General features: G+C 44.1%; 1 protein-coding gene across 6 annotated transcripts in view; it reads left to right on the top strand.

The window, feature by feature from the left end:
• Window positions 1-15,197, top strand: part of sema4b (semaphorin 4B) — a 172,004-nt gene that overhangs the window by 141,980 nt on the left and 14,827 nt on the right. For all 6 annotated transcript variants that reach the window (XM_033050495.1, XM_033050494.1, XM_033050497.1 and 3 more), the window contains 7 exons: window positions 4,002-4,162; window positions 6,719-6,781; window positions 6,866-6,964; window positions 7,380-7,491; window positions 9,107-9,223; window positions 10,158-10,300; window positions 14,930-15,111. In XM_033050495.1, the coding sequence (XP_032906386.1) occupies window positions 4,002-4,162; window positions 6,719-6,781; window positions 6,866-6,964; window positions 7,380-7,491; window positions 9,107-9,223; window positions 10,158-10,300; window positions 14,930-15,111 (877 nt within the window). The remainder of the gene's footprint in view (window positions 1-4,001; window positions 4,163-6,718; window positions 6,782-6,865; window positions 6,965-7,379; window positions 7,492-9,106; window positions 9,224-10,157; window positions 10,301-14,929; window positions 15,112-15,197) is intronic.

The raw sequence follows: 15,197 nt of genomic DNA, 5'->3' as shown, positions 1-15,197 counted from the left end.
CCCTGAACCCTAACTGAACTGTGAACCGTGGACTGTCTTTGGTTGCTCTCAGTACGTTGGGCTTTCTTTGCACTAATATTGGGGTTATTTCTTTATTGATTTTTGTTTAATATATGTAGGAAGGAACTGAAGATGCTGGCTTTCACCGAAAATGGACACAAAATCCTGGAGTGACTCAGCAGGTTAGGCAGCATCTGTGGAGAAAAGGAATAGGTGATGTTTTGGGTCAAGACCATTCTTCAGACTAAGAGTCAGGGAAGAGGGGAACAAGAGATATATATATATTCCCCACATTTTTCTCTGAGTTATGCTTCTTCCCTGGAGTGTAAGTTCAGCATTTGATAAATCTTTCTCTTGTCATTTGGAATGCATTCCAGATGTCAACAGCAGCTGGCTTTCTCTTGTTGACTTGCACGGAAAGCAGCACTTTTCTGCAATAGGATTGCTACACGATTCAAGTACGGAGAACACTCTGGAAGGAAGTGCCTGATTTTTTAATTGTTTCTCTGAAACATTCTGCTTAATGTCACTCAGCATTAGTGTTGCAACTTCTGTCAACAGAAAAATGTGACTGGTTAACGATCCAACATGATAAAGTCCTGGCCGTCACAGTATGAGGTCACATCTTCAACACATGTTTAGTTTAGTTTTAGAGATACAGCGCGGAAACAGGCCCTTCGGCCCACCGAGTCCATGCTGAACAGGGATCACCCCGTACACTAACACTATCCTACACATACTAGGGCCAATTTACAATTTTAACCAAATACAATTAGCCTACAAACCTGTATGTCTTTAGAGTGTGGGAGGAAACCAGAGCACCCGGAGAAAACCCACAAAGGTCACGGGGAGAACGTACAAACTCTGCACAGATAGCACCCGTAGTCAGGATCGTAATGCCCCTGTCCCACTTAGGAAACCTGAACGGAAACCTCTGGAGACTTTGCGCCCCGCCCAAGGTTACCGGGAGGTTCCCGGAGGTTTTTGTCAGTCTTCCTACCTGCTTCCACTACCTGCAACCACCTGCAACCTCCGGAAACCGCACGGAAACCTTGGGTGGGGCGCAAAGTCTCCAGAGGTTTCCTTTCAGGTTTCCTAAGTGGGACAGGGGCATAAGGCAGCAACTCTACCACTGCACCACTGTGCCTCCATTGGCAATATAAATAGAAACACTCATTGAGGTAACTATATTTGTTTATAGATATACAAGCACTGTATGAGCGCAACACCACAAAATCTATCGGGCCTACTAGGACAGGCCTGGATAGAGTGAATGTGGAGAGGATGTTTCTTCTAGTGGGAGAGTCTAGGACCAGAGGACACAGCCTCAGAATAAAAGTATGTACCTTTAGAATGGAAATAAGAGTCAGAGGGTGGTGAATCTGTGGAATTAATTGACACAGCCAATTAATGGAGGCCATTCACTGGGTATTGGGTAAGTTGTGGTTGACAGCTTCTTGATTAGTAAGGCTGTCAAAGATTATGAGGAGAAGGCAGGAGAATGGGGTTGAGAGGGAAAAATATATCTGCCATAATTAAATGGCGGAGCAGACTCAATGGGCTGAATGGCCTAATTCTGTTCCTATGACATGAACTTGTTGGGCATTTCTGTTGATGACCCTATGATCATTGTTGAGATGGTGGGAAAGTGTTCATTATTGCTGTTTCTGGAGTGGTCACCAGTTCAAATATGTTGGAAGGAACTGCAGATGCTGGTTTAAACGAAAGATAGAGGCAGAATGCTGGAGTAACTCAGCAGGACAGGCAGCATCTCTGGAGTGAAGGAATGGGTGACATTTTGGATCGAGACCCCTCCTGAGACTGGTAAGGGAGAAGGAAAACAAGAGATATAGGTGATGATGTAGAGAGATAAAGAATGATTAGTGAAAGATATGCAAAAAAGTGACGCTGTTAAAGGAAACGGGCCTTTGTTAGCTGTTTGTTGGGTGAAAATGAGAAGCTGGTGCAACTTGGGTGGAAGAGGGATAGAGAGAGGGAATGCCGGGGCTACCTGAAGTTAGAGAAATCAATCTTCATACCACTGGGCTGTAAGCTGCCCAAGCGAAATATGAGATGCTGTTCCTCCAATTTGCGTTTACCTCACTCCGACTCTGACATTACAAATATGGGAGGGTTGGTCGATCCAAGAGGGTTTTACACCAGTGTTTAAGAAGGAACTGCAGATGCTGGAAAATCGAAGGTACACAAAACTGCTGGAGAACCTCAGCGGGTGCAGCAGCATCTATGGAGCGAAGGAAATAGGCAAAGTTTCGGGCCAAAACCCTGAAGGAAATAGGTAACGTTTCGGGCCGAAACCCTGAAGGAAATAGGTAACGTTTTGGGCCGAAACGTTGCCTATTTCCTTCGCTCCATAGATGCTGCTGTAACCGCTGAGTTTCTCCAGCATTTTTGTGTACCTAGAGTTTTACACCAAAAGCTGGATGACTCGACTATACAAATAGCTGGAACCTTTACATGCCAGGCAGCGTCTGCGGAGGAAGAGACAGATTAAACGTCGGATCTCTATGAGCTTCCGACTAGTTGCAAGAAGCTGGTGATTGCCCACAGCTGGTCCACGATGACGTGGAATCATTCCCTCCGTGGGCCACTGCACTTACAACACCACACACGCACATTGTTGGCAAATGCCAAAGTGTACATTCAAGGAAGGTCAATTTGAGATTCTGATCAGTAAGCACAGCAGTAGCTCCATGCCACAAACCACAAGTGGTATGCACTTAGGCTGAAGCTGAAGCCCTTATTTTTGTTAGAGAGAATGTCAATGGATCATTCAACATCTCAGCAGACAACACCACATCACTAGAGCAGGAACAAGCAATACAAGACTGCAAGTACTGGAAATTTGATTTTAGTTTAGTTTAGAGATACAGCGCGGAAACAGGCCCTTTGACCCACTGAGTCCGCGCTGACCAGCGATCCCTGCACACTAACATTAACCTACACGCTAGAGAAAATTTACAATAATTCCAAGGCTAATAACCTACAAACCTGTACACGTTTGGAGCGTGGGAGGAAACTGAAGCAGCAGAAAAACCCACGCGGTCACGGGGAGAACATACAAACTCTGTACAGACAGCACCCGTGGTCAGGATTGAACCTGAGTCTCTGGCGCTGTAAGGCAGGACATCTACCGCTACGCCACCGTGCCAGCCATTTTTGAAATATATGGGGTATATGTTATGGATTGTGCACTTAGAATTCCTAAGGTCAGCTTCCACCTCAGTGTTGTAAGACTGCAACACTACCTCTGTGCCTCCGTGCCACCCAAAAGGGCCTGTCCCACTTATGCAATTTTTTTCGGCGACTTGCCGACGCCCATTATAGTCGCAGCAGGTTGCGGAAAATTTTCAACATGTTGAAAGTCAAGCAGCGACCAGAAAAAGGTCCGACTCTCTGGGCGACTACTCACGACCGTACAGGCGTCACCCCACGGGAGCTTGCGTAGAACGCAGAGTGCTGGAGTAACTCAGCGGGTCAGGCAGCATCTGTGGAGAACATGGATAGGTGACGTTTCACAGAGTGCTGGAGTAACTCAGCGGGTCAGGCAGCATCTGTGGAGAACATGGATGGGATAATTTAAAGGTCGGGACTCTTCTGTGGACTGGCATTTGAACAAATGTAGAGGCAAGGAACTGAGGATGCTGGTTTACAAAAAATTACCCAAAGTGCTGGAGTAACTCAGCGGGTCAGACATCCCTGGAGAACGTGGGCATGTGACTGCTTCAGTCTGAAGAAGGGTCCCGAATTGAAACATCACCGATCCATGTTCTCCAGAGATGCTGGCTGACCTGCTGAGTTACTCCAGCACTTTGTGCCTCTCTTAGGTTTAAACCAGCATCTGCAGTTCCTTCCTGCACATGTCTATTCCAACCATCGCTTTTACACGGATTGTACTTTTTAAAATTCCCTCCTCGTTCTCGTCCACATCCCCCCACATTCTACCTCAGCTGGCTCTAACCCGTGATTGTGTTCTTTTACAGATGACACAAACAGAGTGGTCAAACTGTTCTACAGAGACGGGGTACACAACTACACCAAGCTGTTGTTGAGTGCTGATGGAGGAGCCCTCTATGTCGGGGCAAGAGATGCCGTCTTCTCTCTGGATGTTTTAGATATTGCTCCCAACAAATTCAAGAATGAGGTACATTCACATTTATCTGAAAGTATTTATTTGAACTATCTACAAATTGGACTTAATCTTGCACTTAATGTTATCCCCTTCATCCTGTATCTGTTCACTGTGGGTGGCTTGTTTGGAGTAATTTATAGTCTTTGACTGGACAGCATGCAAACCTCGGTACACAGGATAATAATAACTCATTGTTTAAGAAGGAACTGCAGATGCTGGAAAATCGAAGGTAGACAAAAATGCTGGAGAAACTCAGCGGGTGCAGCAGCATCTATGGAGCGAAGGAAATAGGCAACGTTTCGTCCCGAAACGTTGTCTATTTCCTTCGCTCCATAGATGCTGCTGCACCCGCTGAGTTTCTCCAGCATTTTTGTCTACCTATAATAATAACTAAGCTAAACTAAACTTCTCCGCACAAATTGAACCTTACTCTGCCCTATCAATGCCAATTAATCCAATTGACTGTTCCTTCTCAATTGTGAGGGATATTTTAACTCGGTGGATCAGGCAGCATCTCTGGAGTCTGAAGAAAGATCCTGATCCGAAACAACACCTTTTCATTTTCTCCAGAGATGCTACCTGATCCGCAGAGTTACTCCAGCACTTTGTGTCTATCTAGCTTTTCACTGTACCTCGGTGCAAGTGACAATAAAAAATTGGCAGATGATAAATATGTAACCCTTTTTCCTTTGCTTCTTGTAGTATATATGGGGGGGGGGGGGGTTAATTAGAACTAGTTTCTTCAGGGGTCTAGTTTAGATCAGTGATACAGCGCGGAAACAGGCCCTTCGGCCCATCAAGTCAGCACCGCCCAGCAGTCCCCATACATTAATACTATCCTACACACACTAGGGACAATTTACAGAACCCAATTAACCTACAAACCTGTGCGTCGTTGGAGTGAGGGAGGAAACCGGAGCACCCGGAGAAAACCCACGCAGGTCACGGGGAGAACGTACAAACTCTGTACAGACAGCACCCATAGTCAGGATGGAACCCGGGTCTCTGGCGCTGTGAGGCAGCAACTCTACCGCTGCGCCACCGTGCTGCATCTTGGCCCTTTGACTCCAGACTCCAATCCATTGGGGGTTGGGATTTCGCTGTTGAATTGCAGTTCAAATGGAAGCTGCTGTCAGCTGCCAGACCTGTACGTCCAGGCCCAGCGTCTCAGGGTCTCATTACTATTCAGCCACAACGCTTCATCAAACTACCCCCCACCTTTCCACCTCATTAGATGCCTTGCGGCGGGGAGAGTGACTGGTGAGATTTCTGCGTCTGACACTCGTACACACACACGCAGGACCCACGAGCACCTCTGTATCCCAAAGGAGGTGAATCCTAATCCTTTGTGTGTCCCGATTGGAAGATTATGCTCGACTGCCCCAGCCCAGAGCTGACAGAGCAGACAGAGCAATTGCTTCTGAAGTTAACTGGATGTCTGTCTGGCTGAAGTCAATCAGTGAAGTGTGACCAGTTAACAATCCTGAATTATAATCCACATTTCACAGGGACACTTTGCTGGAAACATGTGCAAATCCCTTGGATGATTCTTCTCACACTCTGAATTTTACCCCACAATATTTCTTCTGCAGCCACAGCTGGCTTCTTCATCTCTTCAAATCATTACATTCTAGTTTTTTTTTAAATTATAAAGAACATGTAAAGAACCTGAGATGTCTGGAGAATGTTGTATGACGTTAGTACCTCCACCAATGTAAAGCACTTTGGTCAACGAGAGTTGTGCTATAGAAATAAAAGTGACTTGACTTGAATGTGATCATGTTGTGGTGAATATGTGAAAGTCGTTGCCACAGGCGGCTGTGGAGGCCACAAGTCAATGAATATATTTAAGGCAGAGATTAGTACGGGTGTCAGGGGTTATGGGGAGAAGGCAGGAGAATGGGGTTAGGAGGGAGAGATAGATCAGCCATGATTGAATGGCAGAGTAGACTTGATGGGCCGAATGGCCTAATTCTGCTCCTATCACTTATAACTTTATGAACTTATATTAGGTTCACCAGACAGTGTCTGATGAAGGATCCTGACCCAAAACGTCACATATTCCATTGTTCCAGAGATGCTGCCTGACCCGTTGAGTTACTCCAGCTTTTTTGGTGTAAACCAGCATCTGCAGTTCCTTCCCACACGCTGTGATTCCCTGTTCCTGACTGTTTCCATTTCAGTTTCAGTTTAGTTTATTGTCACGTGTACCGAGGTACAGTGAAGAGTTTTTGTTGCTAACCAGTCAGCGGAAAGACAATACATGATTACAATCGAGCCATTCGCAGTGTACAGATACATGATAAGGGGGTCACGTTTAATGCAAGGTAAAGCCAGTAAAGTCCATTCAAAGATAGCCATTAAGTAAGATAGTAGTTCAGGACTGCTTTCTGGTTGTGATTGGATGGTTCAGTTGCCTGCTAACTGCAGTCTGAACAGCAGAATAATGGTGGTGAAGCTGCAGAGGCCAAGGTTTATAAATTTACAGCAAATGTTCCATAGCGTCTGTGAAATCCCGTCTATGATGTTGTTGAGAGATGGTTGACCACATTATCCTTCTCTCTGCAGGTGGTTTGGGAAGCTCCAGAGCAGAAGAGGAAGGAATGTCACTTTAAAGGGAAGAGTCTATCGGTGAGCATTCTTGCTGCAGAAATAAATTGTTCAACGATGTCTCAGGCTATCAGTCAAATAAACTTGATGTTTGTCTCTTTGCAGAGCGACTGCTTCAATTACATGAAGATCCTGCTGCAGCTGAACCGGACTCATGTCTATGTTTGTGGGACGTATGCCTTCAGCCCCACCTGTGCTTACATTGTAAGTGTTCACTCTGATACCTTTAGATATTCAAAGGCAAAATATTATGTCAAAGCAGAAATGAAGGTTAGGGTGACACAGTGGCACAGTGGTGGAGTTGTTCTATGTTATCCCAGTTAGTGGCTCTGCGGTAGAGTTGCTACCCTACAGCGCCAGAGACCCAGGTTCGATCCTGACCTCGGATGCTGTCTGTACAGAGTTTGTACGTCCTCCCTGCGACCACGCGGGTTTTTCTCCAGGAGCTCCGGTTTCCTCCCACACTCCGGGTTTGTAGGTCAATTGGCTCTCTGTAAAATCTCCCCCAACTTCGATAACAGAACTAGTGTATGTGTGATTGTTGGTCGGCCTGTACTAGATGGGCTGAAGGGCCTGTTTCCATGCTGTATCTCAAAACTAAACTATCCTCTCCCTGTAGCAAATTGCAGACTTCTCTCTTGTGAAAAGTTCCCATGGTAATCTTCTAACGGAGGATGGAAAAGGCCGATGTCCTTTTGACTCCACCTATAAGTCAACTGCAATTATGGTTGGTGAGTAGTAGTGGGTTGTCATTGTTCATTATAACTTGTTATAATTGCCTGCAATGTGCATGGGATTTGGAAACCACAGCAATGGGCATTTTATCCCCAGTGAAGAATTCTGCTGTTCAAATGTTGAAACATCAGACAGGCTGTTCTGCTCCCACAGCTCCCTGTTAAACTTTATTACACTCAAGTAGGAGCAGTTTGAGGGTGGGGGTGAAACTAAGAAATGCTGAAATTATTCATCATGGTCAAAATAACAATAAAATAACATCAGTTTGAGGAAGGGTCTGACCCGAAATGTTGCCTACTCCTTTTCTCCATAGATGCTGCCTCACCTGCTGAGTTTCTCCAGCATTTTTTTGTCTACTTTCGATTTTTCCAGCATCTACAGTTCCTTCTTAAATAAAATAATTGATAAAAGCATCGATGTGTGTCACACTGCTCATCATGTAGAATATCACGAAACATGGGATAATCTCCTGCTAATTGTAGGCGGCACGGTGGCGCAGCGGTAGAGTTGCTGCCTTACAGCGCCAGAGACCCGGGTTTGATCCTGACTGTGGATGCTGTCTGTACGGAGTTTGCATGTTCTCCCCGTGACCTGCGTGGGTTTTCTCCGAGATCTCCGGCTTCCTCCCACACTCCAAAGACGTGCAGGTTTGTAGGTTAATTGGCTTGGTATAATTGTAATTGTAAATTGTCCCCAGTGTGTGTAGGATAGGGTTAGTATGGGGGGTGATCGTTGGTCGGTGCGGACTCGGTAGGCTAAAGGGCCTGTTTCCGCACTGTATCACCTAACTAAACTAAACTAATTAATGGAGATTCGATGCAGTGTAGGTAGACCATCATGTTACCATTGCCTGTGTCCATCTATTACCTGTCACACCATGTTCTGCCTCTCCCCTCTTCTACATTGCTTCTCCAACGCCCCCCCCCCATCCACCCTACAATAAGTCAGGAGAAGAGTCCCAACTTGAAATGCCACCTATCCATGTTCTCCATGGATGTTGCCTGACCCGCTGAGTTAAGGGCCTGTCCCACTTGGCCGTCATTTGCGCGTCACGCAGATGGCGCACGAAGATTTTGTACATCACAAAATCCTGCGATGCTGCGTGCAGCCGCACGTCACTGCCTATGTCATCGCACACCATGCGCACATCACGTTCATGTCACGTTGCGCGAATCGTGCATCGTGACGCGTAAATGATGTCGTGTAATTTACGCGCAAATGAAGGCCACGTGGGACAGACCCTTTACTCCAGCACTTTGCGTCCTTTTGTGTAAACCAGCATCCGCAGTTCCTTGTTTCAATGTTTTACACATTGGAAGAGTAAAGGGCCTGTCCCACTTACGCGAATTTTTCGGCAACTTGCCGGCACCCGTCTTAGTTGCAGCAGGTCACCAAAAATGTTCAACATGTTGAAGATCTACCGGTGACCAGAAAAAGGTACGACTCTTAGGGCGACTACTCACCACCATACAGGTGACATGTCACGGGGTGACGTCGCATATGTAGGTCAGGCCCTTAACATGAGATATTCAGGAATGGCAAGATTATTAATTAAATATTAAAGAATGCAAATGATGATTTTTTGGTATTAATTTGTCTTTATTTTTCCAGAGGAGGAATTATATGCAGGAACTGTCAGCAACTTTCAAGGCAATGAACCAATTATTTCCAGAAGTCTGGGGAATAAACCACCGTTAAAGACAGAGAATTCTCTCAATTGGCTTCAGGGTAAGTTCCATGCAACAAATGTCTCGTCCCAAAACGTCACGCATTCCTTGAAGGGTCTCCCACCTTTGAGGAAGGATGGAAGGATTAGTGTAAACAGTGCTCTATAGTTGTGGCCGCCCAGTCTCACAGTCCACTAGACCCACGTTTACAGATGGAAATATGGGGCAGTGGTCCTGCTGACCACACCAGCAAATACTTTCTCTTAGATTATATTATTACTACAAGAACATATCAATCATCTTTACATCTCTGCTTGCCCTGGATCACCAAGCCAAGCTCGGATGTGCAGAGATCTATAATGTTGGTGGAGTTGAGAACCACATGGGAGTTGCTGCCTCAGAGACCCGGGTTCGGACCTGACTACGGGTGCTGTCTGTACGGAGTTTGTACGTTTTCCCCCCCTGGGTATTCTTCATGTGCTCCGGTTTCCTTCCACATTCCAAAGACATGAAGGTTTGCAGGTTAATTGACTACTGTGAATTGTAAATTGTCCCTAGTGTGTGTAGGACAGTGTTAGTGTGCAGAGACCACTGGTCGTCGCAGACCTAGTGGGCCAAAAGGGTCTGTTTCCACGCTGTATCTCTAAATTAAACTAACCTAAAGCCCTGGTTTAATACAGACACATTAGACATGACCCTTTTAGGATGCAGAAGATAATACGTTGCTGAACTCCACAGAATGCAATATAAACCTTGCACTCCTACACAGCGAGTGTTCGATGGTTAAACAAACCATTAACGCTCACCTCAATTAGCTTCATGATGGACTTTGTGCTTCAGTTAAGAAATGTTAAACGTCAAAGTGAACTGTGAAAATAATTGTAATTTTAATTAAATGTCAACATTGTTTGCTTTTTGCAGTTTGTTTGCAGTTCCGTGCTTAATTCATGAACTGAATGGTTTTTCTAACGGCTAATTTTATTCCCCACTTACAGATCCATCATTCGTGGGTTCGGAGTTTATCCAGGAGAATCCCGGCACAGACGATGGGAAGATCTATTTCTTCTTCAGTGAGACTGGCAAAGAATTTGATTTTTTTGAGAATACGATTGTTTCACGGATAGCCCGAATTTGTGACGTAAGTTCAGTCAGAAGAGAGGGGTCTTTCTTGGTATGGGGAGAGGAGGAGAATGGGGTTGAGAGGGAAAGATAGATCAGGCATGATTGAATGGCGGAGTAGACTTGATGGGCCGAATGGCCAAATTCTGCTCTTATGAACTTATCTGGATCTGACAATGTGGTGGAGCAGACATCACAGGACATGGACTAACTATCAAGGGTTTAAACTAATAATGAAAAGGATTTGAGCTCACATCCACTGTTGGAGTCTGAGAACTCGAGAACAATATATAAAATAAGTTGTCAATAAAAATCAAAACGTCATATAGCACAGAAATGCCCTCACTGTTCTCTCCCCTACAACTAATGAAAGTCCAGGCACCAAGCAGATACAATGGGAAGTGAAACCAGCTGAGATGTTAACTTGGAATCGTTCAAGTTTAGTTTAGAGATACAGCGCAGAAACAGGCCCTTCGTCCCACCGACCAATGATCCCCGCACATTAACACTACCCTCCACACACTAGGGACAATTTATATTTACACCAAGCCAACTAACCTACAAACCTGTACGTCTTTGGAGTGTGGGAAGAAACCGAAGATCTTGGAGAAAACCCACACAGGTCACGGAGAGAACGTATAAACCCTGTCTAGACAGCACCCGTAGTCAGGATTGAACCCGGGACCCAGGCAACTACTCTACCACTGTGCCACCGTGCTGCCCTTATATAATATAAAAGTTGATGACTTCTTCCTCCAATTAAAGCCTTAAGGATTGTGTATCACAAGGCAATCATTGTACGATATTCCAACCCTGTTACACTTGTATCATCGAACAGTGAAAAGCCTGGATACAGTGGATGTGGAGAGCATGTCTCCACTAGTGGAAGAGTCTAGCACCAGAGGCCACAGCCTCAGAATAAAAGGACGTTAGTTTAGTTTATTGTCACATGTACAGAGATACAGTGAAAGGCTTTGGGTCTGAAGAAGGGTTTCGGCCCGAAATGTTGCCTATTTCCTTCGCTCCATAGATGCTGCTGCACCCGCTGAGTTTCTCCAGCATTTTTGTTTACCAGTGAAAGGCTTTGTTGAGTGTTAACCAGTCAGGAAGGAACCTGTGTCTCTGGTGCTGCAAGCGCTGTAAGGCAGCAACTCTACCACTGCCCAGCGTGTTTTATTTTAAATTCATCAGTACCTCATAAAAATCAAACGAAGAACTAATGATATCATTGGGAAATTGTCGCTGCCAGACCAACAATAAAAAGACAGTAACTCTTCTACAAAAACAATTACCAGAGGAAGTCATTCAAGAAAATGTTCCATTATTAGGATAGGAATAGACTTGTTACAATTTAGCTGTTGCAACAATGAATTAGGTTTCCACAAATGGGGGAAAGGAAAGATTGAGCAGGTTGTTAAAGAGCATGGAGAGAGAATCGAGAGTGGATTTGCCGTAGGAGGTGAGAAATGGTGCAGGAATAGTGTGCTGAAAGGTCTACTTTCTGATGAAACTGTGTCTAATTACAAACAGTAGCAGATTGCACAGTGGGCTATTCAGGGCACTTATTTAAAATCTGCAAGAAGGTTTAATCGTCCGTGTAAACTGTGAAAAGGGCAGTGAGCATCGACGGTGATAGTCCAACAGTCTCTAATGAGGAAGATGGGGGGTCAGGACCGCTCGCTAGTGGTAGTGGACGGTTCAGTTGGCTGATAACAGCTGGGATCAGAATCTGGAGGTGTGTGTTTTCACACTTCTGTACCTCTTGCCCAACGGGAGAGGGGAGAAGAAGGAGTGGTCGGGGTGAGACTGGGTCTTGATTATGCTGCTGGCCTTGCCGAGGCAGCGTGAGGTGTAGATGGAGTCAATGGAAGGGAGGTTGCTTTGTGTGATGGTCTGGACTGCATCCACAGCTCTCTGCAATTTCTTTGTTATACAGTAACGATGCCCTCTAGTGTTGGACATCTCCATCTGGGAACATTCACCATACACTTCAGATCAGTGTCAAAAAGGTGGCGGTACACGCCTTTAATAGCTGGATAGTGAAATAATGAGGTTTAATATAATGCCATTGGACGTTTTGAAGTTGTTGGTATGCTGTACATGTCACACGGCCTTGGATAGCTTGCACGGTGCAAAGAAGTTATCAATAGATTCTCTATTATTCTGTAATTGGAGATGAAGATTTGATCAAATTGATTTGGTTTATCAAGTTTTATCTTTCCAATCCCTGTGACCTAGTAATAGTCACGGTGAAATCGTTATTAAAGTCAGTGAATTTGCGCTGTCTCGTTTAATTATGTTGTTCACTTATTTCGCCCAGTCGGTAGTAAGAAGCATAGCTTTATCTGTCGTTCAGACTCTGTCAGTCCCATTAGTCGCTGTTCCATACCTCTAAAGGCTTTGTCATTTTTCAGCAGCATTATTGAACGAGATAATAGCGGTCTTCCAAATTTCACCCTTAAGTATGCTGAGCTATTAAACATTGATGTGATAATCAAAGGCAGCTCATCACATGACAAAGTACCACTGCTTAAGCAGCCACCATTGATTTTTCCTGAGCTGTGCTAACATTTACTGCACCTTCTGGTTGTAATGAAAATAAATGGGAAGTGGAGGGGGGTGGAGATAGTGATGGATTGTTTAAGGGGGAACAGTGGTTCTGAAGCACACAAAATGGACAAAGGCAGAGAAACGATCAGAAATCATAAAGTGGAGATGACAATTAAACCAGAAGCCAAAATGAATGATTAAATACTGGAGCAGAAGGTGACAAAAAGGTGCAGATCATTCCTGGCTATTGATGTCTATTTTAGCATCATCTGCTGAAGCTGTTCGAGGCCTTGACAGCCCAATTTAAGTCATACATTTTATTCTTAAGCTTCAGTAACAGTTTTACAATGTTAAAAAATCCTAAACATTTTGAAATTTGAAAATCTGACAGCACACCATCTAATCTAATTAATACATTTTGCTTTTGAAACTTCAGTGATATTTTTGTGACATTCAAGATTCTAAACATTTTGAAATTTGAAAATCTGACAGCACACCATCTAATCTAATTAATACATTTTATTTTTAAACTTCAGTAATATTTTTGCAACTTTAAAAATGTGAAACGTTTTGAAATTTGAAAAATCTGACATTGGCTCTAAACCAATTAATACATTTTATTTTTTTATTTAATTAATATTTTTGCAACATTAGAAATTCGAATTGTTTTGAAATGTGAAAACCTGACACCGTAGCCCCTAATCTAATTAATACATTTTATATATAAAACATGATTCATATTTTTGCAACATTAAAAAGCATTGCATTGTGAAAGTGAAAGGAAGATGAGAATTTACAGATCAAGTAAACAATTTTATACAATGAATAGCAAACACAAATTAACTTTTGACCGTCCAACTGATTGGATCTCCCAGAGACTACAATGCTGTCACAAGTATTGGATTCAATTTCAATTTATTGTCATTATCTCATTAGAGACTCATATTGTCGTTATCTCATAAGCGCAAAATACACTAGGTTGCAAAAAATGTAGTGAAAATGGTTGGAAGAGACAAAACGCTGGAGTAACTCAGCGGGAGAGGCAGCACCTCTGGAGAGAAGGAATGGGTGACGTTTCGGGTCGAGACCCTTCTTACCGACACCCCTAGTGAAAATGATTATTGGGAGGTGCTGCCTTCTTAATTTAGAATAAAATCACTTTGATAAGAAAAGAGGATGTAGATGATTTTGTGCATAAGAAATAGATACGTTTGTAAAACTTTAATACTTTTTATAGAATCTTGTACTAGATTTGTAGCAAGTTAAGGAAGTGATTTGAACAATATTTCAAAATATTAAGGCATTCTGATACAGTGAATAGAAAGTATTCCCACTGCAAGATATCTGTGGATATTGTGTTTCTAAATCTTTATGTAGCTATAATAAAAAACACAAAGTGTTGGAGTAACTCAGCAGGACAGGCAGCATCTCTGGAGAACATGGATAGGCTACGTTTCAGGACGGGACACTTCTTCAGACTCTGCCGGGTCACTCCAGCACTTTATGTATTTTCTTTATAAGCCAGCATCTGCTTGTTCCTTGTGCCTACTTCATGTAGAAATAAAAAAACTGCAGATGCTGGTTTATACCAGACGTGGACATAAAATGCTGGAGTAACCCAGTGGGCCAGGCAGTATCTCTGGAGAAAAAGGATGGGTGATGTTTTGGATCGGAACCCTGTTCAGACTGAAAGTATGAGGTGTGGGGGATGGGAGGTGGGGGGGGGGGGGGGGGGGGATGTGGGGGGGGGGGGGGGGGGGGGAGGTGAAGAGCTGGAGGCGAGAAAAGACCAGGACCAATGGGAGCCCGCTGAGCTATTCCAGCATTTTGTGTCTACTTTGGTTCAGTTCAGTGTAGTTTATTGTCACGTGTACCGAGATTCAGTGAAAAGCTTTTGTTTCGTGCTAACCAGTCAGTGGAAAGACTACACATGATTACAATCGAGCCGTCCACAGTGTAAAGATACAGGATAAAGGGACTAACATAAATAATGTTTATCTAGCTGGGTTTTGAAGACCAACAGCGTTATAAGCAGCTGAGTTATCTCTTGCACGTGCTGTCTGACTGTGACAATGATCCGTGATATATCTTTCCGTAGGGAGACATTGGAGGGGAGCGAGTTCTTCAGAAAAGGTGGACAACGTTCCTGAAAGCCCAGCTCTCCTGCTCTCTCCCAGATGACGGCTTCCCATTTAATGTCATTCAGGATATGTTTGTTCTGTCTCCGGGAAAAGAATATTGGAAAAACATAACCTTTTATGGAGTCTTTAGTTCCCAGTGGTATGTGAATATTACTAGCTTTTTTCTGAAATACAAATTAGTAGCTGTCGCCTCTCCAGTTAGATCAGGATAGGATGAATCTACAG

The sequence above is a fragment of the Amblyraja radiata genome, chromosome 34, assembly GCF_010909765.2.
Source record: "Amblyraja radiata isolate CabotCenter1 chromosome 34, sAmbRad1.1.pri, whole genome shotgun sequence".
NCBI lineage: Eukaryota > Metazoa > Chordata > Chondrichthyes > Rajiformes > Rajidae > Amblyraja > Amblyraja radiata.
The sequence above is the reverse complement of the archived record's forward strand: the minus strand, read 5'-3'. Positions and strand labels throughout refer to the sequence as shown.